The 25,421-nt window shown below is 54.0% G+C and overlaps 2 protein-coding genes across 6 annotated transcripts in view; both read left to right on the forward strand.

The window, feature by feature from the left end:
• RIPOR1 (RHO family interacting cell polarization regulator 1) overlaps positions 1–10,813 on the forward strand; it is a 16,610-nt gene extending 5,797 nt beyond the window's left edge. Inside the window, exons 1-22 of one of the 5 annotated variants that reach the window (XM_006099418.3) lie at positions 1,259–1,412; positions 2,241–2,367; positions 2,486–2,638; positions 2,803–2,881; positions 3,844–3,867; positions 3,964–4,017; positions 4,156–4,308; positions 4,410–4,473; positions 4,569–4,612; positions 4,691–4,816; positions 5,232–5,380; positions 5,455–5,584; positions 5,666–7,363; positions 7,448–7,569; positions 8,332–8,464; positions 8,701–8,836; positions 8,960–9,121; positions 9,389–9,547; positions 9,686–9,882; positions 9,971–10,054; positions 10,167–10,257; positions 10,395–10,813. In XM_006099418.3, coding sequence (XP_006099480.1) covers positions 1,394–1,412; positions 2,241–2,367; positions 2,486–2,638; positions 2,803–2,881; positions 3,844–3,867; positions 3,964–4,017; positions 4,156–4,308; positions 4,410–4,473; positions 4,569–4,612; positions 4,691–4,816; positions 5,232–5,380; positions 5,455–5,584; positions 5,666–7,363; positions 7,448–7,569; positions 8,332–8,464; positions 8,701–8,836; positions 8,960–9,121; positions 9,389–9,547; positions 9,686–9,882; positions 9,971–10,054; positions 10,167–10,257; positions 10,395–10,492 — 4,002 coding nt within the window. In that variant the 5' untranslated portion in view covers positions 1,259–1,393 and the 3' untranslated portion in view covers positions 10,493–10,813. Of the gene's footprint in view, positions 1–1,258; positions 1,413–2,240; positions 2,368–2,485; positions 2,639–2,802; positions 2,882–3,755; positions 3,868–3,963; positions 4,018–4,155; positions 4,309–4,409; positions 4,474–4,568; positions 4,613–4,690; positions 4,817–5,231; positions 5,381–5,454; positions 5,585–5,665; positions 7,364–7,447; positions 7,570–8,331; positions 8,465–8,700; positions 8,837–8,959; positions 9,122–9,388; positions 9,548–9,685; positions 9,883–9,970; positions 10,055–10,166; positions 10,258–10,394 lie in introns of those variants that run through there. The other 4 variants (XM_014464934.2, XM_014464938.2, XM_023763120.1 and 1 more) reach the window with 4 other exon arrangements.
• PSKH1 (protein serine kinase H1) overlaps positions 1–25,421 on the forward strand; it is a 287,836-nt gene that overhangs the window by 5,694 nt on the left and 256,721 nt on the right. The gene's annotated exons all lie outside the window — the stretch shown is intronic.

The following is a 25,421-nucleotide window of genomic DNA, read 5'->3' on the forward strand; positions in this document are numbered from 1 at the left end:
GGTGATAAGGCTGGGGTGTTCCCGTGGCTGTGTTGTAGCCGGGAGCTGAAGGATGCAGGGGCCAATGTTGGACAGGCAGTTCACTGAATGCATATTTTTCAAGAAGGGAATAGGCGATAGCATTTCTCAAACTGGGGTCCTTGGACATCTGGCATCTGAATCTATAGAGGGCTGGTGGGCTTGTTGGAAATGTAGATGCCTGGGTCCACCCTAGCTTCTTGGGGAAAAAGGAAGCCCAGTGCAACAGAACTAAGCATCAAGGAGCAAGAGTGTTTGAGATGGAAGAGCACCTGCCCCTCTGAGGACATGGGATGCCCAGTGGACCCTAGGCATGGTGGCCTCTATCCTGGTTGGAGTGGACAAGGGGTTTTCTATTTTTTTAATTATTTTTTAAAATTGGTTTTAGAGAGAACGTGAGAGGGAAAGAGAGAGACAGAAGTATCAATGATGAGAGAGAATCATTGATTGGCTGCCACCTGCAACCTGGGCATATGCCTGGTTCATAGGTCAATGCTCAACCACTGAGCTTCCAAAGAAGAGTTACTGGGCCAGGAAAGGGCTCACACTAAGGGGATTTGGCCCATGGGAGCTGGAGGCCAGGACGGGGCTCCACCCTAAGGAAGCAGCTTCTGTTAGAAAGGAGGCCCTGGCTGGACAGTGGGTTCTCTTGCCTGGAACCTGGAGTGGTGGGAGGGAGAGTGCCCAGACTGAGCACCCCCTCTGAGGGTGATGGGCAGGGGTTGGGGTGCATGGGGCTGTACCCAGTTCTTTCTCTGCTTCCTTCTCGGGGCAGCAACACAGGATATCCCACACTTTTAGTTCCTTTGCCTTCTCAGCCTCTCTGACCCCTCATGGTCAGCGCCTGACTGTATGCCCTCCACGGGCACAGCCCCTCCACTCAGCTGCCACTCTCTAGCCTTCACACTCAGAACCCCAGCTCTCAGCCCTCTGTGTGTTCAGCCCCTTTTCAGCACGCCTCAACAGCCACTCTGAGCCCCCTATGCCAAACTGCGCCCAATGCAGCCGGCACTGTGTCCTCATTCTATTTATCCTTCCATATTCACGGCTTAACTCCCTTTACCCACACTGCTGATCCCACCCGCGAAGATCCCCGCCAGTCCCCTCTCGGAGGGGAACCTCCAGTCACCCCTCCCAGAGGCGGGGCAGGCCGAGGCCCGGTGCCCCCCTGGTCCGCCCGTCCCGCCCCATCCCGGCGGGCTGAGTCAGGCGGCAGGAACTGGGCGGGGGGCGGCGCCGAGAAGAGCTGAAGCCCGAGCCAGTCACTGGGAGCGAGCGCGCAGCCCAGCCTGGCGGGCGACGAGTGGCCCTGGTCCGGCGGGGACACGGGGCGTGGGAACAAGCGCGGGGCGTGGGGGGCTGTCCCGGACCCACCATGAACACCAAGAAGAAAGGTAGGACCCGGCCTGGGGCTGCGAAGACTCAGGGGCTAGCTAGCTCCACGGGGTGCGGGCCGGATTCTGGGGGCTCGGGGTGCGTGTTTCTCCGGAGAGGGGTGGGGGTCCATGGAGGATCTCTTCCTGCTAAGGGCGCGGTCGAAAGCGTCTGTGACTCAGTTTCCAGGTCGGAGTCGCTGGAAAGTGAAGGGGGCGGGGCACTTCTCGGCACTGCCCCCCACTCTGGGAATCCCCCGGCTTTGGGCGCCGGGAGGGCCCTGGCGTCTGGGCGCCTGGGAACCGATGGGGGCTGGAAGGGAGCAGCTTACCCGGAGCGGGCGGGTCGCAGGAGCCAAACCCGCGCCGGCCGGGCCTGTCGGGCAGCTCCGCTGGGCTCAAAGCGTGCACCCCGCCCCGCCAGGTGACCTCCAGCGGCCTTACTGGGTGCGGGCGCCGAGCTCCTGGTCCACTTTGGGGGGAGACCAGGGGCAGGGCTGCGGAGTCTGCCCCGCCCCCGGGTAAACAGGCGCTTCCGCACATTCTTCGCGCGCCCCGCCCCTTTCCTGCCCCTTCCCAGCCGGGGGAGGGTCCCCGCGCGACCCCCCTTCCTGCCCCCTGCGGCGGGCGGAGCCTGCACCTCTGCAGGAAGTGGGGGCCGAGCGGAGGCCACGCAGAGTCCAAGGCCGAGACGCCCGAGGCAGCCCTGTCATTAGCGCAGTGGCCGGCGGGGTTGTCGGACTCCCGTCGTCAGGCCGTGTCCGGCAACAATAGGATACGGAGGACGGGCCGCGGGGTGGGGGTTCAAGGGCCCGATTGGCGCTGGACACCCGCCCTCGCCACCCCCAGGGAGCCCCGCGCGGACTCATTCCATGATGTCCCTGTCGGTGCGGCCGCAGCGCCGCCTGCTCAGCGCCCGGGTCAATAGGAGCCAGTCCTTCGCAGGCGTCCTCGGCAGCCACGAGCGGGGGCCCAGGTACGCAGCAGAGGGGGGCTGATGGGGTCAAGAGGGTCAGACTGGGTTGGAGCTGAGTGTGCAGTGAGGGTTTGGGGGATTCCTTCTTGGCCCTTTCTGAGTGCAGCCTCTTCTTCAGGAGCTTCCCGGCCTTCAGTCCCCCGGGGCCCCCGCGGAAGGCCCCTGCGCTCTCTCGAGTGTCCAGGATGTTTGCAGTGGCGCACCCAGCCCCCAAGGTCCCGCAGCCAGAGCGGCTGGACCTGGTGTACGCTGCGCTCAAGCGGGGCCTGACGTAAGCAACTCCCTCCCTAGCCCCCTCCCGCCCCCGCCCCCCCTCCGTCCTCTTTCTGCTAGTGGGAACCTTCCCCAGCCTCACGCCCTCTCCCCACTGCCCGCACCCTGGGCAGCTGGAGGCTGTAGAGGTAAGCTAATTTTTGTTGTCACCCCTTTCCCCAGGGCCTATTTGGAAGTACACCAGCAGGAGCAGGAGAAACTCCAAGTGCAGATAAAGGAATCCAAGAGGAATTCCCGCCTGGTGAGTGAAGGGTTGGTGAGGATGACCTGGACAACTAATGCTTTTTGCCCTTGTGTGTGTGTGGGGGGGGGGGGGGGGCGCTGGGCAGGGCCAACCCTGGGTGACATCAAGGCTGTTTTCTGGTTTGACTTGGTCTAGGTGTGACTAGAAAAGGGTTGGGGAAGTTTCTATCCCCACATTCCCCAGACTGTGTGCACTTTCTGCCTGGGACCCAGTGCCTGCCCATGTGAGCTTCCAGTGGGGTGGGTGGACCCCCACAGACATGAATAACAGGAGATTATATTGTAGTGGTATTGAGGGAGAGCCATGGTTCTTCCTAGGGAACAGCTCAGGGCTTCCCAAAGGAGGAGACACTTCTGCTGGGTTTTGAAGGATGAATAGGAGTTCCCTGGTAGAGGGAACCACGCATGAGGCACAGAGCTCTCTTCCTAGGGATTACAGGGTTGCAGGAAAGGGAGTGGGCTAAGGGAGGGACCCCAGGGAAGAAATGGGGGGAAGGATGCTGGAGGGGTCTTGGGGACCATATCTTTGTCACCAGTACCCAGCAAAGTTCAGGCATGTGGAAAGGTTGGTCAATCCCTGCTTTGACTGGAGTGGCTGTGGATTATGGTGTGAGGGGGAGGAAGGCTGTAACGGAGAGGAGCTAGCCTGCCAGCCCTAGCCAGTTTGGCTCAGTGAATAGAGCATTGGCCTGTTCCCTGAAGGGTCCCAGGTTCGATTCCAGTCAAGGGCACATGCCTGGGTTGCAGGCTCGATCCCCAGTAGGGGCTGTGCAGGAGACAGCCAATCAGTGATTCTCTCTCATCATTGATGTTTCTATCTCTCCCTCCCTCTTCTCTAAAATCAATAAAAATACATTAAAAAAAAAAAAAAGGAGAGGAGCTAGATGGGTCTGAGTAGCAAGTGCCCTGCTGGAACACATACCATACCTTCTAAGTGCTCCCTCTCATCTTCCCCTGCAGGGCTTCCTGTATGACTTAGACAAGGTGAGTGTATAGAGAATGGTGTTGGAAGAGGTTGGCTCATGGGGGAGGGTAAAGGGCCCTGGGCCTCAGGCTCCTCCTGACACACCTCTCCCCCAGCAAGTCAAGTCCATTGAACGCTTCATGCGACGGCTGGAGTTCCATGCCAGCAAGGTACATATGCAGCATGCATGAATACATGTGCGGGTTTCGGGGTTGGGTGTTTTAGGGAGATGGGGGTGCTAGGCCCTGGGTGAGCAACGCCAGTAGTGAGTCTCAATCCCCCCACTGCCACTCCACTCACCTGCCCAGATCGACGAGTTATATGAGGCATACTGTGTCCAGCGGCGTCTCCGGGATGGTGCCTCCAACATGGTCCGTGCCTACACCACCGGGTCCCCAGGGAGCCGTGAGGCCCGGGACAGCTTGGCCGAGGCCACTCGCGGGCATCGAGAGTACACAGAGGTGAGGGATGGGTGCTCAGGAGGCAGAGGCTCAGGGTGTGGCAGAGCTGGGGAGAGGGGACTGATTGTTGACCCTCTCCTGTCCCTGCCTGTCCCTCCCAGAGCATGTGTCTGCTGGAGAGTGAGCTGGAGGCACAGCTGGGAGAGTTCCATCTCCGGATGAAAGGTACTGAGTGGTGGGGGCAGACCGGTAGCAGGGAGAGGGAAGTGTGTGCCTGGGACCCCTCCCTCAACATGGCTCTTCTTTTCCTCCACTCCCAGGACTGGCTGGCTTCGCCAGGCTGTGTGTGGGTGATCAGTATGAGGTATGAGGATGTGCAGGGAAGGGCTGGGATGACAGGGTCACAACACCAAGGGCTGCCTCATCCTGCTTGTTCCCTTAGATCTGCATGAAATACGGGCGTCAGCGCTGGAAACTACGAGGCCGCATTGAGGGTAGTGGAAAGCAGGTGTGGGACAGTGAGGAAACCGTCTTTCTTCCTCTGCTCACGGAATTCCTGTCCATCAAGGTTAATGTCTCTGCCCAGGACCACAGGACACATGATCCTGTAACTCCAGGACCCTGTGAACCCCTTTTGACCCTTACAACCCTGTGACCCACCCCTCCTGGCTCCATGGCCCTGTGACTATGTGATGCCATGATCTTCAGACGCTGTGCCTATTCGACCCCCTAAGTCCCCATGAGGCAGTGATCCCCATGACCTCAATGACTCTACAAAGTTAGACCTCTCTGATCCCCGTGCTCACAGGGTGTTTCAAGCTTCCACGGCCCCATTACCCAGAGAACTCCCATCCCTGCAACCTCCTCATGAACCCATGACCCCGTGACCATTGCGAAACCTCTATGCAAATTCAGACTTTTGATCTCCCATGATCTCATGACCTCTACACTCTTGTGACCCCATGATGCATTCTTGGCTATAGGTGACAGAGCTGAAGGGCCTGGCCAACCACGTGGTTGTAGGCAGCGTCTCCTGCGAGACCAAGGACTTGTTTGCCGCCCTGCCCCAGGTTGTGGCTGTGGACATCAATGACCTCGGCACCATCAAACTCAGCCTGGAAGTCACATGGAGGTTGGTGGGGTTGAGGAGCTTGGGGACAGGGCCAGGAGCCGGTGGCATCTGCTAACAGCCTCTTTCCTCCCCAGCCCCTTCGACAAAGATGACCAGCCCTCAGCTGCTGCTTCTGTCAACAAGGCCTCCACAGTCACCAAGCGCTTCTCCACCTATAGCCAGAGCCCACCGGACACTCCCTCGCTTCGGGAACAGGCCTTCTATGTGAGTCACAACCCAGGCTCAGGCCCCACCATCCCCCAGGGGTCTGAAAATGGTCCTGAAATGCCCTTTCCTCTCTCCCAGAATATGCTGAGGCGGCAGGAGGAGCTGGAGAATGGGACAGCATGGTCCCTGTCATCCGAATCTTCGGACGATTCATCCAGTCCGCAGCTCTCGGGCAGTGCCCGCCACTCCTCAGCCCCAAAGCCCCTGGTGCAGCAGCCTGAGCCTCTGCCCATCCAAGTTGCCTTCCGTAGGCCTCAGACCCCCACCTCCGGGCCCACGGATGAGGAGGGAGCCATGGCCCCAGTCCTGGCCAATGGGCATGCCCCCTACAGCCGGACTCTCAGCCACATCAGTGAGGCCAGTGTGGATGCTGCCTTGGCTGAAGCTTCAGTAGAGGCCGAGGGTCTAGAAAGCCAGGGACCTAACCCACCTGCACACCCAGATCCCACCCATAGGGAGCATCCTGGTCCTGACCCTCTTGCCCTGGACCCCGGCCATTCTGCCACAAGCCCCACTCCCAGTGCAATAGGCCCTGCTCACACATCTACAGACCCTGTCCCATCTGCATATCTAAACTCTCTCCACAAGACTCCAGACTCTAGCTCTCCTGAACTGCCAGGTCCCGCCCACACCACTTCAAGCTCTACCTGCAGTGCCATAAGCCCTACCAGCAGTGCTCCAAGCGTCACTCACACTGTCACAGGCTCTACCCACAAGCCCAAGCCCTCCACCCTCACTGCTACAGGCCCTACCCCCATTGCCATGGACTCAGGCCAGGCCACAAGTCCCACCCACAAGTCAGTGCTTTCTACCCTCACTATTGCAGGTCCTAGCCCCAACACTACAAGCCCAGTCCAGACCACAAGCCCCAGCCACACTGTCACAAACCTGACAAATATTGTCACAAGCCCCACCATCAAGCCCATACTCTCTACCCCCACTACTACAGGCCCTAGCCCCAACCCTACAAGCCCAGTCCAGACCACAAGCCCCAGCCACACTGTCACAAACCTGACAAATATTGTCACAAGCCCCACCGTCAAACCCATATTCTTTACCCCCACTACTACAGGCCCTACACCAAGTGCCCAGAGCCCAGCCCAGCCTACCACAATGCCCACCCACACCACCACAAGCCCCACCCACACCACCACAAGCCCCACCCACACCACCACAAGCTCCACCCATACCACAAGCTCCACCCACACTACCGCAAGCCCTACTCCCAAAGCCAGTATGTCAGCTCAAACTACTGTAAGTCCAACCACCGATGCTAAGGACCCAGTCCAGACCACCAGAAGCCCCACCTACCCTGTCACAAGCCCCACCCTTATAACTGTAAACCCTTCCACTTCTCTAGACCTCGCCACGCTCCCCAGCCCCTCTGCACACACAGACCCCAACCCACTGTCCCATAGCCATCCAGCTTCCACTCCCTGCACTCAGGCAGATCCCATAGCCCCAAGCACCTCTGACCCAAGCCCTGCCTGCTCCAGTTTGGAACCCCCTACAAGCCCTTCCCCAGGCCCCCCAGAGCCCATCCTTCAGAACCCAAGCCCCCCTCCCTCACCCTTAACCGTTGGGCCCCAGCATTCAGACTTTAGCCTGGCCACGACTGCCCAGGCCCCAGTTCCAGGAGCAACGGGAGGAGCTGGAGACAGGAGGCTGGAGGAGGCACTGGGGGCCCTAATGGCTGCTCTGGATGACTATCGTGGCCAGTTCCCAGAGCTGCAGGGCCTGGAGCAGGAGGTGATCCGCCTGGAGAGTCTGCTCATGGTAAGGAGGGCCGGGCTGGGCTGTGGCAGCACAGGAAGGGCAGCCAGGCTGTGGCAACAGCTCTGACTCCCTTCACAACCCCAGCAGAGACAAGGCCTGACTCGCAGCCGGGCCTCCAGTCTTAGCATCACTGTGGAGCATGCCCTGGAGAGCTTCAGCTTCCTCAACGAGGATGAAGATGAAGACAACGATGGTCCTGGAGACAGGTGACAGGGGCTAAGTGAGATGGGGTTAGGTGAGGGGGAATAAGTGAGGTGAGTGCCAGGTGAAGGAGCACGGCAAGAAAGGAGAAGGTGAGGTGGGGCCAGGTGGAGCATATGAGTAGTGCAGCCAGACTGGAAGTGGACAGGAGGGGTGGACTTGCTTGTGGGTGCATCTGTGTTTATCCCTCCCATGTACTCCTCATGTGTCCTTGATGCCGTTTCTAACCCCATCTATCCCTACTGCTTCTGACCACCCTGCAATGTCTGCTTGCCCTGCAATGTCTGCTTCCCTCACCAGTCTCCCTCCATCCGCTCGTGAGCCCTTTCAGGCGCTCCCCACGGCTGTCCTGGAGAGCCCAGCCCCTCAGCTCTCTGTGACCAAGTGGCCTTTGAAAATTCCAAGTTGAGGCTCATGCCCAGCCCCTCCTCCATCTGCTGCTGCCCAGGTCACAGCCCTGTGCCCTGAGCCCCTTGGGCCACAGCCCCTTGCATTTCACATTGCATAGACCATCCCCTTGCAACCCCACAGTCCTAGCTGGATGTGGCACAGGGCAGATGGACTCTGAAGACCACTGCTATCACCTGCTGGTCCCAGCCCCTTCCTCCTGGAATTTCTCCGTGAACTTACCCATTGTCTGTCTGTTGTCTGTGCGTCTGTTCTTCCCTTCTGGGATGGGGGCGGGGGGGGGGGCACTTAATGAAAATACAGTGGTGACCAGATGGTGATATGTACTCCTAAGGTGGTTGCCACAATTTTTCTCTCAGGCCCCCAAGCAGCCTGGAGCCTAAGGCTGAAGACAGCCTCAACTCACCCAGTGCCCGCCCCCTCAGCACGGAGTGTCCAGCTCTGGACACTGCCTTGGTCCAGCACCTGTACTACTGCAGCCGCCTCCTGCTGGTGAGGCTAGTGGCATTGCCCCCCACGCTCCTTTTACCTCAGGGAACTCTCCACACCTGCTCTGAGTTCCATCCCCAATGCCCCAGGTCCCTGGCATCTGGCTCTTACTGAACACCTCCCACACTCTGGCTCCCTCTAATCTCTCTTAATGCATGCTGGGACTTGTAGTCCCTGGGCTTCACTCTCCCCAAGTTCTACCTTGAGATCTGAGCTACTTGGCCACCCCTATTCTCCAGAAACTGGGCACATTTGGGCCGCTACGCTGTCAGGAGGCATGGGCCCTGGAGCGACTGCTGCGGGAGGCCCGAGTGCTCGAGGTGGTATGCGAGCTTAGCAGGCGATGGGAAATCCCTGCTACTTCTGCTCAGGAAGGTAAAGGCCCTGTGGGCTCTGGCTTGGTGACTGCCCTGAAGCTCCTTCCTTGTTCTACGCCACCTACACTTGTCTGCCCACCTGCCTACTCGGTTGCTGACGGTCTCTTGCACCTCCTCACAGTGGTGCAGTTCTCAGCCTCTCGGCCTGGCTTCCTGACCTTCTGGGACCAGTGCACAGAGGGACTTAGCCCCTTCATCTGCCCTGTGAAGCAGGTGCTCCTCACCTTCTGCAATCAGTACGGTGCCCGGCTCTCCCTGCGCCAGCCAGGCTTAGCTGAGGCTGGTGAGTAGGCTGCCTGCCTGCCCCCTCTGCCCTCCCTGCTCAGATCCCCAGTGATGGGACCGCAGGGAAAGTCAGGTCAGCTCACACAGACGTGCTGAGCTGAGCATTGAGAAGAAATAGCAAAGGCTTGTGCCTTGGTGCGAGAGGACCCAGATGGGTAGGGTTTGGACAAGGGGCCCCTGGACCTGAGCCTGGGGTGGGAGCACTCTTTCCTCTAAGGGCGTGGGTCCGTCCAAACCCTGAGGTCTTTGGCACTGCTTCCCACAGTGTGTGTCAAGTTTCTGGAGGATATGCTGGGGCAGAAGCTGCCCAGGAGGCCCCAGCCAGGCCCTGGAGAGCAGCTCACTGTCTTCCAGTTCTGGAGTTATGTGGAAACCCTGGACAGCCCCTCTATGGAGGCCTATGTGACGGAGACCGCTGAGGAAGGTGAGGCAGTAGCCCCGATCACCAAGTGCCCAACACTATGTGTGGGCCTTGAGGTCTGGATGAGGACATGAATGTACAGAAGACCCCACCCCAGGAAGCTCCTCGCCCTGCTACATTCTTCCAAGGTCCTTCTTTCAGTGTTACTGGTGCAGAATCTGAACTCAGATGATCAGGCTGTTGTGCTCAAGGCCCTGAGGTTGGCACCTGAGGGGCGGCTACGAAGGGACGGGCTTCGGGCCCTCAGCTCCCTGCTCGTCCATGGCAACAACAAGGTCATGGCTGCTGTCAGCACCCAGCTCCGGAGCCTGTCGCTAGGCCCTGCCTTCCGGGAAAGGGTGAGAGTGGGGCAGGGCTCCCTTGAAGGCAAAGGCTGGGGTCCCAGACTCCCAGTGTCTGGCTAAGTGCCCTCCTACCCTTACCCAGGCCCTACTGTGCTTCCTGAACCAACTCGAGGATGAGGACGTGCAGACGAGAGTGGCTGGCTGCCTGGCCTTAGGCTGCATCAAGGTGATCCCTGCCAACCAACCCCTTTATCTCCCCTCGGGACTCCCCCAACCCTGGGCCCTGGGCTTTTCCATCTGCTCCAATGGGCCCACCTCAGTGCTTCCTCCTCTGATAGGCTCCTGAGGGCATTGAGCCCCTGGTGTACCTGTGCCAAACGGACACAGAAGTCGTGAGGGAAGCTGCTCGGCAGAGCCTGCAACAGTGTGGTGAGGCTGGGGGCTGGGAGATAGAGGTCAAGCCGAGTTCTGGGACATTTTGGCTGATGAGGGTAGGGGTGAGATGGGGTCAAGGGTGGGAGGACCAAGGCTAGGGCTACTCCTGATTCCATCCTTACTCATTGCAGGGGAAGAGGGACAGTCTGCCCACCGACGGCTAGAAGAGTCGCTGGACGCCCTGCCCCGCATCTTCGGGCCCGGCAGCATGGCCAGCACGGCCTTCTAAACTCCCCACACACTGGCTCTCAGTGCCACATCCCCCCACTTTCAGGGCTCACCAGGTGGCAGGGAGGGTGAGGGCTGGTTCCAGACACCCCTCCCCCATGTATTCCTATCCATGAAAATCTAATATATTCTTCAGTTGCCCTTGGGGTTGGTAGAGTCAGTGCCTGCAGTCAAGTGCCTCCCAGCCTCAGCTCAGCACACTTGCCACAGATCAGTGCCCCGGGCCTGGCCGTCCTGCCTCTGCCCCATCACCTCCCTTGGTTTTGTATTTTATTTACAGAGTTTTACAGAAAATAAAAAAGCAAAATGCCTTTCCTACATGGCCTGGCCTAGTGTACTCCTGATCTTCTGGTGCCAGCACCCTTTGGCTGTGGCCTTCCTGACATGCCCGCACTCCAACTGTGACAATGACATGTGCCTTTGCCCTGGAAATCTGGGTGGAAGAGAGCCCAGGGGCTGGAAGTGGGCTTGGAGAAGAGGGCAGAGAAAAAGGGTGGTGGCGTGTTGCTGAGGATCAGCCTGCTGGCTGGGCGTGCTCTGGGCCTGGAAGCTAGGGGCCCAGGCTGGAGCCAAACCACGGAGTTGGCCTAGAGAAGGCCCAGAGTGCCAGTCCTGGGAATGGCTCCCCAGCGGCTAGCACCCTGCTGCCAGGAGGCAAAGGGGAAGCAGCAGGCAAAGAAAAAAGGCATGGTGGTGGCTGGAGCTCCTGGCCACCAGGGGGCAGCAGAACCCTGTCCGAGAATGCCAGGCTTCTAGATTTCCCCTCAGCCCTGGCAGCTTCCTACAGAGGGCACAGCACTAGGAGCTCCTTGAGGGCTGGGTAGTAAGAGAGAGCAGATCTTTGCAGAGGGGAAGAGCTAGGGCCTGCGCGGCAGGAGACCAGGATGGCTGCCCAGTGACCCTAAATAACAAGTCCCTCCTCTACCCAAGCCACCTCCTCTCTGTAAAAACAACCCTGACTGAACCCCGTGGTCCTGCACAGCCAGCTGACCTGTTTTGCTTTGGGAAGCAGGGCTCCAGGGAGGGTTCACCTCCTCCCCAGAGGTGCCGCATGTTAAGTGTGTTAACCCCAGAAGGCAAAGAGCTCTATGGGAGGAACTGGAGGGTGGGGTGGGATTTCAGGATGGCAGGCCTGTTCTAAGGAGGGCCTGAGGGAGGCCCACACCCAAGGCTGGAGAAACTGGCCCTCCACCCTTTCCTTCTCACTCCAGAGCTTTCATTATCCAGGGGCAAGGGAGACGGTGCACAGGCAGGGCCTTCCCCAACCCTGGAGTCCACCGTGACACGGGGGAAAGTGTGCACCTGCACTCAGGCAGAGCTAATGAGGTGCCAACAGTCCCTCCTTGGGGGGGGGGTGACCCAGATCCCCAGGGAGCCCCGCCCCCCAGTGTTTTGGAGCTGTGTATAAGAGGTTTGGCTGGCCCTTAACCACCTGCTGGGGAAGCCACGCTGAGCAGCAGAAAAAAAAAAAAAGAAAGAAAGAAAGAAACGGCAACAGGAAGGAGCACAGGAAACACCTGTGTGTGGATGCAGGTGGCTCATTCCAGTCGGGTGGGGTTGCGGGCGGGCAGACAGCCCTCAGCACTTAGGCACAGCTCTGTGCTCCCTCTGTAACTGTGAAGGGTGTCATGGGAGGGATGGTGTGTAGTTCAGCTTTTGGGGGTGGTAGGCTGGCTGGGATGGCAGAGGGTAGAGAAGGCAAACAAGTGGTAGAGACCAAGCCAGCACCCAGAGCCGGCACAGCTTGGGCCTGCTTCAAGGTCCCCTGCAGGAGGGTTGCAGTCCAAGAACCAACCCTGGGGCCCCACTGGTAGGGCAGGACTGTCCACTTGCATCCAAAGCACAGCCTGTGTGGTGGGGAAAGAGGAAGTAAACACTGGCTGACCGGGTTCTGGGAAAGGGCAGATGGCTGACTGGGCCGGCAGGAGTGCACACAGCTCAATCCACCGGAGAGGACAGCCTAGTCGAGACATGTAGGGTGGAAAAATCATCCCAGTTGAGGGTCATCTGGAACTGTCACAGTGGCCCTATATCACTGCTTACCAATGCTAGAAATGGATAGGGCTCTTAAGTTTCTATCCCCTATACGGAGAGTCCTCAGGCCACAGCCTAGCATTCAACCCTAGCCAAGGGTCAGGGCAGGTACTGTGAGCATAGCCAGGTACAGGTAAAGGACTGTCAAAGCCAAGACAAAAAAGAGCCTTAATCCTTTGCCCCATCAAGCCTACCTAGTTTAGAGCAGTGTGGATCAACTACTCAATCCCTCTCCATCAGCAACCTGAAGTCAGACTGGATGGCCTCCTACATCCAGGCCCATGCCCAGGTCTGCCAGATGATAGAGGGCAGGGAGAGTCCCTGTCCACCCTCCTGTACAACATCCCCTCCCTCAACACACACAGCTTCACAGGTGCCTCCCACAGGGCAAAGCTGCTGCTCTCAGGACTGCTCACTCCCCACCCTGCTGTCATACAGGTTCAGGGAGGCATTCATTCCTACTGCCCCACACTCCTTAGAGTCAGGAGCCTTCTGCCAGCTGACGGGAGGTTGATGATACCATCTGAGTCAAAGGCAGCTGGGTAGGGAAAGTCTGTGCCCGCCTGTCCTGTGTAGCCTGTGTAAGCCTCTGTGGGGTGAACAGAAGGAAGTGGGCCTCCCAGGCCTCTGACACCCTCCCAGTACCCCATCAATCAAGTCCACCGAGGCCACAGCCATGCCTTGGCTGTCATCATTGGACTCTTCCTGGGAGGAAACTGATAAGAGTGCACTGTAGAAAAAAGGGGCCAGGCTGAGGTAGTCCAGGATCTGATTTATTGTGTGGGTGGTCACTGGAGGCTCACCCCCCCTCCCCACCCCACCGCCACTCTCCTCCTTTCCTCTTGTCCTCTTCCAACCTTACCTTTCCTCCTGTCTCCCACTCTTCTTCCTCATGTATTCAAAGCTGCAGAGAACCAAAAAGAAGAAGAAAAAAAGGCATGTTTGTGAAGGCAAAGCAGATGGGAAGAGGACTGCTGCTTAGTCTCACCCACAGAGCGGGGGTGATTTTCTTGTGTTTCTATGCCTGGTGTGTGGGTACAATTTGCTGAACCCTCAGCATATGACATGTTCCCTCCTTTCCTTCCTTATGCCTTCTGCCCCCTGACAGCCTTGAAGTATCCGGTTCAGGCCATACACCCACCACGGACAGAAGGCTTGACTGCTAGACCTGGGTCTTTTGGGCCTGGTTAATATAGGAGGGTGACCTTGGGAGGCACTCCAGGGCCTGTAAAGTGCTAAGGAAGAACAATCTATCATTAAGAAAATAAGACGGTCAGCGGCCTACAAAAAAGGGGCCTCTTGTTTCAGAAGACTGTACTGGGGTGATGGCCATGGTTTAAGTTTGATGTCAACAGTTAAGTCTCGCTTGTCTCTGAATACACCCAGGACATATGGAACCTCAATAAATGCTGACTTACAGCAGCTGAATAAGCAGATGACTTGCTATAGCTAACACCTACGTTTCTGGTTATTTCCTCTGAGTCTCCTTAAAACCTCCTCCTCCACCTCCTCCTCAAGCATCATTATACAAACATCACTCCACAGGATTCCATTCTAGGCCCTTTTCTCCTTGCTCTAGAAACACACTCCCTGAACCACCTTCTCCATCCCCCTGCCTGCCATCTCTAAGCTGAGGCCAGTGACTGACATGGCACTCCCCTATCTCCAAGTGCTGACGGACTAGACACTCCTTTTGAACAGCATGCTCCAAATCACTCAACATCTCAAAATCTTTTTCTCCTCCAGGGCTCTTGGGGTTACCAACTACCCAGATATCCAAGCAACACAACTGAGCCTCATCCTTGACTTTTTCTTCTGTCCCCTCATTTCAGCCACCTTTATCCTCTCAATTAAATGCCCTAAGTATTACTAAATTCTACCCACTTCTCTTTCTCGTCATTGACACCACTCAGATCCAGGACACGTTGGCCTCTCATGCAGACACTAAAACTGCCCCCCTCACAGGCTTCCTGCCCCTGGTCTTGCCCCTCTTCCATCCATTCTCCATAGTGCAGTCAGAGTGATTTCTAAGACATAAATCCACCACTACGCGCTCTCCGTTAGGGGAAATTCCAACACCCTCGACCTGGCTCACAAAGCCCTTGGAGTCTATTCCCCTCTCCAGCCTCACTTCTGCCACCTAACTTCTCGCTCTGCACTGAGACTCAGGGCAGGGCTTGCTTGCCCCATCGTGGTACACTCTTCCTGCCCCTCATCTTGCCTTGTTAATAAGCCTGTTCACCTGAAAGGCTTCAACCTAGACATCCCGGATTTCTCCAGGAAGCCGCCCTCCCTGTGCTCTTGTCACAGGAGCCTGCACTTCCCCAGTAGGGTACTGATTCCACCCCACTGCAATTGCTCATTTACTTAGCATTTGCCAATGTACAGGGTGGGGCAAAAGTACGTTTACAGTTGTGAGTACGTGAAACAGTTTATCCTTGTGTTATTATTTATTAATTGTTGTATTACAAACAACTGTAAAACTACTTTCCCCCTATCCTGTATATATCCATAAGTATTTGCTGGCTCTTCTACTAGATCACAGGCACCACCCAAGTCCCTTATGGAGGTTGGTCCAAGTTTTTTGTTTTACTTGTTTTTAAACAGCTTTATTAAGATTAAGTCCACATACCATGCAATTCACCCATTTAAAGCCTACAGTTCAATGGCTTTTAATGTAGTCACAGAATTGAGCAATCATCACCACCATCAATTTTAGAGCATTTTCATCAACCCCCAAAAGAAACTGCACCCCTTAGCTATAATCCCTTGGGCCTTCACATCCTCTTATCCCCATCCCCACCCTGAAGCAACCACTAATCCAGTGATGGCGAACCTTTTGAGCTCGGTGTGCCAGCATTTTGAAAAACCCTAACTTAACTCTGGTGCCGTGTCACATATAGAAATTTTTTAATATTTGCAACCATAGTAAAACAAAGACTTATATTTTTGATATTTATTTTATATATTTAAATGCCATTTAACAAAGAAAAATAAACCAAAAAAAATGAGTTCGCGTGTCATAGGTTTGCCATCACTGCACTAATCTATACCTATACAGATTTGCCTATTCTGGATATTCTTTTTTAAAATATATTTTTATTGATTTCAGAGAGGAAGGGAGAGGGAGAGATAAAAACATCAACGATGAGAGTGAATCATTGATCGGCTGCCTCCTGCACGCCCCACAATGGAATCAAGCCCACAACTTGGACATGTGCCCTTGACTGGAATCGAACCTGGGACCCTTCAGTCCGCAGGCTGACGCTTTATCCACTGAGCCAAGCCGAATAGGGCGGGAACCTGTATTTTTAACACATGTTCCAGGCAATTCTCTATTTAATTAGGTTGCATCTGTCTTTACTATCCCCAGCAACCAAGGTCAAATGCAGATAGGTGATCAAGATTAGCTTTTGATGAATACCTCTAACATTTGTATCTAGCGCTTGGCTCCCTATATCCAGACTTCCTAAGTGATGTCTCGGTCTTATCTCAAACACAACCTCAAAACATTTCACGTATGTTCAATGCAGAATAAGCCTGGACACTCAAAACATTCCCCATGGTCCCCCATAAAACACAGCTCTTTAGAATGCGCTGTTACCACCTCATCCCAATTAAAGAATAGAAGGGAAGCCTGATCAGGGGACAATATAGAGGGAGAGCTGTGAGACTGGTGGAGGAAGTAAGCAAATTGAATTCATAGGAGCCAGAGGGGGTAGAGTTAAAGAGGTAAGCAGGGGCTTAGTCACCCAGGCCTTCTGGAGTAGCTGAGGAGTTTGAAATTTACCCCCAGGGCACTGGGGAGCAATCCTAGGGCTTGAAGCAGGGGAATTTTGAGATCACATCTCTGCTTTCGAAAGGTCACTCAGGCAGTCATGTGGAGGCAAGAAGTTGTGATGACTCCGAAGCTGTGGTTAGAAGAGATAGGGACGTGGGCCAGGATGGAGGCAGTGGGGATGAGCATGAAGAGATGTTTTGAAGGCAGAATAGACAGGATTTGGAGATTGACAGGATGTGGGAGATGAAAGAATGAAGCCCAGGTTTCTGGCCTGGGTGATGGATGGATGGTAGTATCTTTTATTGAAAATGGGGAGCCCCAGAGAACCAGGTTGGGAGGAGAGTGATAAGGCCCATAAGGGTGGCGTGGGAGCCGTCCAGGAGGAAGTATCCAGAAAGAAGCGAGAAGAGAAGGCTGTAAGCTAGAGGCAGAAGCTTGAAAGTCATCTATGTTTTACAGAAGTCTCCTATGCCTACTGTACAGTGACCAATTTTTGTTCCTCCCACACCTGTAGTCCATATCCTTTACTTGCCTCTCCATCCTTAATTTTAACCTACTTATGCTCATGAGGTTTAGTGTGGCCTCCCCAGACTAATATAAGGCACTTACTAAGCACATTACCTATCTCCAGTATTATCTTGCCTCAAGCATAGACCTGGGTGTCAGTTTTTTCAGGACATACTTATAGATTGTCATCACTCCAAATACCTCTGCTATCTGCCCCCCAAGTGCCTGAAATTTCCATCATTAAAGCCCATCCTTTGGGTTAAGACAGTAGTGTCCAACTTGTTTTAGGAATAGAAACCTTTTTTCTTCCTGAATAAACCACATAAAATTTGGAGAAGTAAGGAAAGATGGGTGAGCAGAGGCCCGGAGCCTGTCTTGCTAGACCTCCCTTCCCTTCCTTTTCCAAAGCAGCCCCTGAGCTGAAGAACCATTTCCAGAGCATGGCTAGAAATGTATCTGACAGAATGAGGACCTCTGAGCAGCCAGGTGGGGCCAAGGTCTGATATTCATTCTGGTTTTGCCAACAAGTTATTGGATGACTCTGAGCAAGTATTCATTTCTTGAGTTTGGGATAAAACTGTCTGGTTCTTCAAATAATGTTGTGAGCATCAATTAAAAGGGCAGGCATGGCTCAGTGGTTTGGCTCAGTGGATAGAGCATTGGCCTGCGAACTGAAAGGTTCCAGGTTTGATTCCCGTCAAGGGCACATGCCCGGGTTGTGGGCTTGATCCCCAGTGGGGGACTTGCAGGAGGCAGCCGATCCATGATTCTCTCTCATCGTGGATGTTTCTATCTCTCTCTCCCTCTTCCTTCCTCTCTGAAATCAATAAAAATATATTTTTTAAAAAGGGCAGGCATGAAAAGGTGTTTTGCAAAATAAGATAAAGAATAATCAACGCATATCTGAAAAATGTAGATAAGAGCACACACAACAAAAGTAACCTACTTCCCAAATGTGGAATATAGGTCTAGGTAAAATCCTTTAAACTTTAGAAAGCAGTTATCTGAGCTGAGAGGTAAAAAATAAATACGGCTTTTACAGGGGTCTGAAGAAAGCAGACCTCAGTAAGGAAAAAAAATTCCTGTGGTCTGGGTAGGAGATGATGTAGAAGGGCAGGTCTTTAAAGTGGTTGGCCTTGCCCTAGCCAGTTTGCTCAGTGGTTAGAGTGTTGACTGAAGGGTCACCAGTCAACAGGCAAGTACCTCAGTTGCAGGCTTGATCCCTGGCCCTGGTCGGGATACGTGCAGGAGACAACCAATCAATGTGTCTCTCTCACATTGATATTTCTCTCTCTCTTTCTTTCCCCCTCCCTTCCACTCTCTCAAAATCAATGGAAAAATATCCTCAGTGAGGATTAGCAACAAAAATAATAATAAAATGGTTGGCCTTAACAGTTGATAATGAAAGCTTTCCAAATGTCTAAGGTTCAGCACCAATAGTCTGCAGCCTCGCCAAATGCTGTGGGATGACTTGCTGTCCCCCTAATACTCGTGTCCTTTTATGCCCTTGATTATGACTTCACCTTATATGCCATCCAGCTGAAATGAGATATTCCTAGGGGATGAATTGCTCCTTTATCTGAGTCCATTTTACCCCATTATAACTATTGCATTAAATTTTTGTGTTGTTTTATAACCATTTAAACTTTGAATTCAAGGGCAGAAAACACATCTTGGGTCATCTTTATATCCCCAGGGCCTAGAATAGGGAGTAGAACACAGTAGGTGCTCAATAAATGCTGAGTTAAATTCTATCTCACACATGTCCCCATGAGATACAGAGGCATCGGGCGTATTGAGGTGTAATTTTAGGTCTTATCCCCAACGTGGGCAGGAAGATTCTAGCCCACTATTACTTCATCTCTCCTTCATTTGATTCTCTTGCTTAAAGAGTTACAAAGAAACCCACAAACGATTATGACTATTGCAAGCTTTATGGGGCAACTTGTGGGAGCCAAGGAAGATCTTGGAAATAGAATTGTTCTCCTGAGAATTTTAGCACAAAGTACACCTTCCCCAGAAAGAATGGCTCCCAGGCCAAGGAAAGCCTGTCAGTAACTAATTCTATTAATTAATCTAGAAAGATCATATCTTTCAGAAGTGGATTTGGGAGTGAGGGTAGGTAAGAAGCATAAAAATAAAATAAATAATAACCACAGTGTATATTTACTGTATGATTACTGGTGCCTAGGTCTATACAAAAAGCTCTACTTGCATTGTCTCATTTAATTCTTACCACTGTGTGAAATACAATTCTCATCCTACCATATAGAGAAGAAACCTGCAGTTGAGTTGTTACTAATTCACCCAAGATCACATAGCTAATAAGAATCCAAGCCCTAGCTTGTTTGGCTCAGTGGATAGAGTGTCAGCCTGCAGACTGAAGGGTCCCAGGTTTGATTCCGGTCAAGGGCACATGCCTGAGTTATGGGCTCGATCCCCAGCAGGGGGCGTGCAGGAAGCAGCGAATCAATGATACTCATCATTAATGTTTCTATCTCTCTCTCCCTCTCCCTTCCTCTCTGAAATCAATAAAAACTTAAAAAAAAAAAAAGAAGCCAAGACAAGACTCCAATGCCTGACAATCTGACTCCAGCATCCAGAGAGGGTGATATTAAACATTTCAGTTATATAAGGAACATCTCTTAATCTAATTAACCATTCATCAATGCTTTCTAGTAACATGGCTTCCAGGAGGCTTTCCAGTAGAGAGAGAACACCCCTTTTGCCAGCACAAAATCACTAGTCCACTTGCCAGTCAAATGGCACTCTGCTCATTCACCAAGTTCCTGTAAACCTGACAAGTCCCTGAGGAAGGAACCCACTTCCAGGATACAGGCTACATTTCTGGTCCTAACTGTGAGGCTGAAGCTCCTGGAAGGTGGTGACTGCCCCAATGCCATGCGATGAGCTGACAGCCTTCTGCTGATAATGCCCTGAACTCCTATGGGCTACAAACCTAAGAGACAGTCCACAGGAAGAACATGTCCTTAGATCACCAGGTGGCTTTAAGTCACCAAAGTTCTCACCGGTGCGGCAGTCTGCTGTAGTACTGCGGGACACAAACCTGTCCTTATTTTTATCATCCCGTTTCGCAGGTTCCATCACATTACTTTTCCCTCTCAGCTTGTTTCTGTCCAGCCTGAAACATCCTATCCTTCCAGTTTGGCTTTCTGTTCCTTGGCGATTCCTATAGGACACATCACGATTTCTTACAAGGCGAAGAAAACATTTCCTTTTGTTCCTCCCTAGTGATCCTCAGCATTCTCTCAACCCTGTGTCAGAGCAGCACGTGGGATCTGTGTGTTCAGAAAGCAGGCTCCAAGGCCACTTAAACCCCATTCCTGGCTTCTACGTGATGACTCAGAGGTCATATAGATGTAATTATAGTTGATATAATATAAATATAGTTGTCCTAGTTGCTATAACAAAATACCACTGACTGGGTGCATTGTAAACAACAGAAACTTATTGCTTATAGTTCTGGAGGCTGGGAAGACCGAGGTCAAAGCACCAACATAGCTCTGGCCGGTGTGTGCAGTGGTTAGAGCGTCGGCCCACATGCCAAAGGGTCTCAGGTTCAAGTTCTGGTCAAGGCCACATACCTGAGTTGCAGGTTGTTTCCCCGCCCCAGTCAGAATGAGTGTGGGAGGCAACCAATGGATGTGCCTCTCTCACATCAGTGTTTCTCTCTCCCTCTCACCCCTTCCATCCCTCCCTTCCACTCTTCCTAAAAATCAACGGAAAAATGTCCTTGGGTGAGGATTAAAAAAAAAAAAAAGGCACCAACATAGTTATGTAGGCCCTCTTCCTGGTTCATCGTCTTCTCCGTGTGACTTCACGTGGTGGAAAGGGCTAGGGACCTCTATGAGGGCTCCACCTTCATGACTTAAGCACCTCCCAAAGGCCCTACCTACGAATACCTTCACATCAGGCATTAAAATTTCAATATATGAACTTTGGAGGGACTACAAATATTCTGACCATAGCAGTTAGAAATATAATTGTAAATATAGTTGAGTTTTTTTTCCTATCTAAATACACTGCCTTATATTTGTCAACATTAAATCATATATATATAGTGATTTCAGAGAGGAAGATAGAAACATCAATGATGAGAGAGAATCACTAATCGGCTGCCTCCTGCACGCTCCACACTGGGGATTGAGCCCACAACCCTGGCATGTGCCCTTGACCGGAATCGAAACCGGGACCCTTCAGTCCGCAGGCCGATGTTCTGTCCAACTTAGCCAAACCAGCTAGGGCTCCATTGATTTTGAGAGAGAGTGGAAGGGAGGGGAAGATACACATAGAGAGAAACATCAATGTGAGAGAGACACAGTGATTGGCTGCCTCCCGCACGCACCCTGACCAGGGCTGAGGATCGAGCCTGCAACCAAAGTACGTGCCCTTGACTGGAATCAAACCTGGGACCCTTCAGTCCGCAGGATAACACTCCATCCAGTGAGCCAAACCGGCTAGGGCCAAGGATATTTTTTCTATTGATTTCCAGAGAGTGGAAGGGAGGGAGGAGGCAGGCGGAAAGAGAGAAACATAGATGTGAGAGATACATCAATTCATTGCCTCCTGCACATGCCCCAAACGAGGCTGGGGAACCTGCAACCCAGGTACATGCCTTTGACGGGGAATCAAACCTGTGACCCTTTGGTCTACAGGCCAATGCTCTAACCACTTAACACCCCTGCCAGGGCTGTTTTTGTTTTTAATCCTCACCCAACGATATTTTCCTATTGACTTATTATTATTTTTTAAAAGCACCATCTCCCTTTATTTTATTATTTTTAGTTTTTGTTAATCCTTATCCAAGGATATTTTTCCATTGATATTTAGATAGAGTGGAAGAGAGAGGGAAAGACAGAGAGAAACATCAATGTGAGAGAAACACATCAATTGCTTGCCTCCTGCACAAGCCCTGACCAGGGCTGGGGCCAGGACCAGGGCCAGGGCCAGGGAGGAGCCTGCAACCAAGGTATGTGCCCTTGACCGGAATCGAACCCAGGACCCTTTGGTCCACAGGCCAACCCTGTATCCACTAAGCCAAACCAGCTAGGGCTCCACTGATTTTTAGAGAGTGAAAGGAAGGCAGGAGGGAGGGGGAGGGGGAGGAAGAGAGAGAAACATTAATGTGACAGACACATCCACTGGTTGCCTCCTAATCCCCAACTAGGGGCCAGGGCCAGGGATTGAACCTGCAACCCAGGTAGTGCCCTTGACGGGGAATTGAACCTGTGACCCTTGGATGTGTGGGCCAATGCTCTAACCACTGAGCACCACTGGCCAGAGCTATGTTTGAGTCTTAAGGTGTGTACATAAAAAGACAAATAGAACCACTTAGTTCCTAGAAAAGGGGTCACATGTAAATTCTCACAATGCTTCACACATTTCTAGAATAGTAGCCAATCACAAAAGGCAAGTGCCTGAGATGAGGAATCAAAAAAAATTGGGTCCTGGTGTTGAGAAACCAAATTATCCCTCTTTATGTCTGAACCCAAGCAGCTGAATGTTGCTGGAGAAAAACCACCTATTAGGCCAACTAGTTTATCTTTAAACTCATGATCATAAACTTCAAATGGGTACCCAATCCTGCCAAGGCTGTCCTACTAGCAAAGCTGTAAGTTTGCTCTCCCTCTCCCTTGCATTTGCATCATCTTCATCTTCATCAGTTACGCCAATTATCACAGTGGAAGCATCCTGCTCCTATCCAAGGTTAACCCTCCCAGTTTCCTTATATCTTCCCATGGATTTCACTCCTATATAAGTCAAGTAAGCCTTCTCTCTACTGTATCACTCCCAATGGCACAAAAACATGCTCTAGAACCCTACCATCTTTTAAAAAAATATATTTTATTGAATTTTTACAGAGAGGAAGAGGGAGGGATAGTTAGAAACATCGATCAGCTGCCTCCTGCACACTCCCTACTGGGGATGTGCCCGCAACCAAAGTACATGCCCCTGACTGGAATCGAACCTGGGACCTTTGAGTCCGCAGGCCTACGCTCTATCCCCTGAGCCAAACCAGTCAGGGCCCTACCATCTTTTAAACATCTCCTTTGCACCGGCTGGATAACTCGGTTGGTTAGAGTATCGCCTCCAATACTCCAAGGTTGAAAGTTCCATCCCCGATCAGGGCACATACAAAATCAATTTATGAATGCATCAATAAGTGGGACAACAAATTGATGTTTCTCTCCCTTCCTTTCTCTCTGGAATCAAGAGATAAAAGAAACAAACATCTCTCTGATCCCCTATGCCTCCTAGTTATGCCTAAATTCATTTGCTCCCTTCACAGCAAAACTTCTCTCGTGTTGACTACATGTAGTTGGTATATTTCCTAACTTTCCCGTTCACTCTTCAACTCATTATAGTCATATCCACATTTCTGATTTACCAACATGAATCAAGCCAGCGCCACCAATAATATTCTCCAGTGATCGCCAAGGCGACCGACTCAAACCATACCTCCAGCCCAAGTACAACGCTTGGCAGCTCTACACACGGTTGACCACGTCCCTCCTACCTGAAACCTTTCCTGCCCTTAGATTTCGCAACTCAACATCGTGAATTTCCTCCTGCCCTCCTGGCCGCTCCCTCTCCGTCTCCACTACCCTATCTCTAAAGGCTGGAGTGCCTAGGATTTGGCACTGCCTAGGATTTCACTCTTTCCTTTAAAGTCAGGTTAAACCACACGTATGGTTTCATCAGCGCATGCAGTTTAAAAACACTTGATTTAGTTGCTAACGACTAAACATCTGGAAATTTTACATTTTAAATCATCCAAATTTCTGATTCCCTTAAAAAAAACACACACACCACACACTCGGATTTGTCAATATTGTTGGTAGCATTCTCCTAATTAATAGAACAAACGCAGCAGAAGCTGTTTGTTATCCACATCTAAGGGAGTTGAGAATATAATCCTGAGTCCGATTCCCAAAAAGCACCAAAAACTCTCCTCCCGGAGCCGCCGGAATATCCAGTCGGTCTTCCGTCAACTTTACGGCCGGTTGGTTAGGTCACGCCCGCAGGTGCACCCTGGGGAGGGGGAGGGCGACCGCCCTCTGCGCGACTCCGGGACTCCGCCCGCCCCGGGAATGGAACAGCCCTCGGGGCAGAGGCAAGAAGCGCACGTTTTGAAACGCAGAAGCGCACCGCGCCAAAAACAAAGTCCTTTCGGCACCAGACTGCCACGATCCCGTAAAAGCGTCAGGTCTCGTTTCCCGCTGGCTTTTCCGGGCCGAGGTGGCCCAGGGACAAGAGGAAGCCCTGTTCTAGGGCGGAGAGGTTCCCCAAAGCCGCCGGGAAGAGACAGCTCTCCTCGCGGTCGCTGGATTGTTTGAGAGGAGAACGCGCCGGGACCGGGACCGCACCGGCCTAACTCCCCGGCGGGACGCGGTGCGGCGCTAGGAAGGCGGGTCGGGCAAGGCTTAGGGTGGAGACTGGGGCGGGGCCTGCCCCGAGAAACGCCTCAGACCCAGCATCGAACCCCGCACGGGCTTCTTCCCAACACCCTCACCCCCTTCACGGGTTCGGGGCGGGAGGCTGCGGCTCCGGAACTAGGTTAAGCGGACCCGCGATCGCGGACCGCCCAGGGGCGGTGACCTCCGCCCAAGAAACCCCACCCAGCGGGAGCCCGGACTTCGCGGCGCCCGCGGAGCCCACGCGCGACCGGGCGAGAGCGCGGGAGGGCGCGTGCGGCGTGACGTGCCTCGCAGCGCGTCCCGTTACGCCATCGCGCCCGCTTTTGAAAGTTGGCGCCCGGGGCCGCCTCCCATGCTGCCCTGCGCCAACCCCTCCCCTCACCTTTCCTCCCCCGCCCTCCACTCGTCGCCGGCCAGCCCCCCACCCGTCCCTTCCCTTATCAGCACCCGCGGCCCCGCAAGCGCCGACGCAGGCGCACTGCACCACGCGGCCGCCATTTTGTGTCCGAGCCTGCGGAGCGATTAAACCGTGCGCGAGCTGCTTCTTGGCGGTAGCGGCGGCGCGTGGCCGGTGCGGGTGCGCGGAGCTAGCCGGGGACGCCAGGTGGCCGGAGCGTGGAGCGGCGGCGGAGCGGCGCTGCGGGGGTGTGCGCGAGTAAGGGCCCGGTGGAGAAGTTTCGCGGGCCGCCTCTAGTGTCACGATGGGGCCGCTCCGGTCGGCGCTGGCTGCAGCCCGGCGCCAGCGCCGCCGCCGGGGGTGTTTGTCTCCCTCTACCGTCCCTGCTGCGGCGCGCCGCGCCATTGCCCGTCGCCGCCACAGCCCGGCCGGCCCCCCCAACACACACCCGCCCGCTAGGCCTCCCTCTGGCGGCGCGCTAGGCTCCGGCGGTGACGGCGACAGAGCCCGCGCGCGGCAACTCCATTTTCCTTCCTTTGTCTCTGCCCTCGAGACCGGCTCTGGCTCGACCGATCACCGGCCGCGGCCCGCCTGTGCCTTCCGCCACTCCGAGGCGGTAGCCGCAGCCGACAGCTAAGCTCCGTGCCTCGCTGCCGCGCCGCTGGTCTCAGGCTCCGGCTCTGCCGCTCGCGGCAGCCGGTTCTCGTGCTGTATGGTGCGGGCCTGGCAACGCTCTCGGCTGCCATCTCAGCCGCCGGTCCCGGAACTACCG

Source organism: Myotis lucifugus, unplaced genomic scaffold (genome assembly GCF_000147115.1).
Source record: "Myotis lucifugus unplaced genomic scaffold, Myoluc2.0 scaffold_274, whole genome shotgun sequence".
In the NCBI taxonomy this organism is placed as follows: Eukaryota; Metazoa; Chordata; class Mammalia; order Chiroptera; family Vespertilionidae; genus Myotis; species Myotis lucifugus.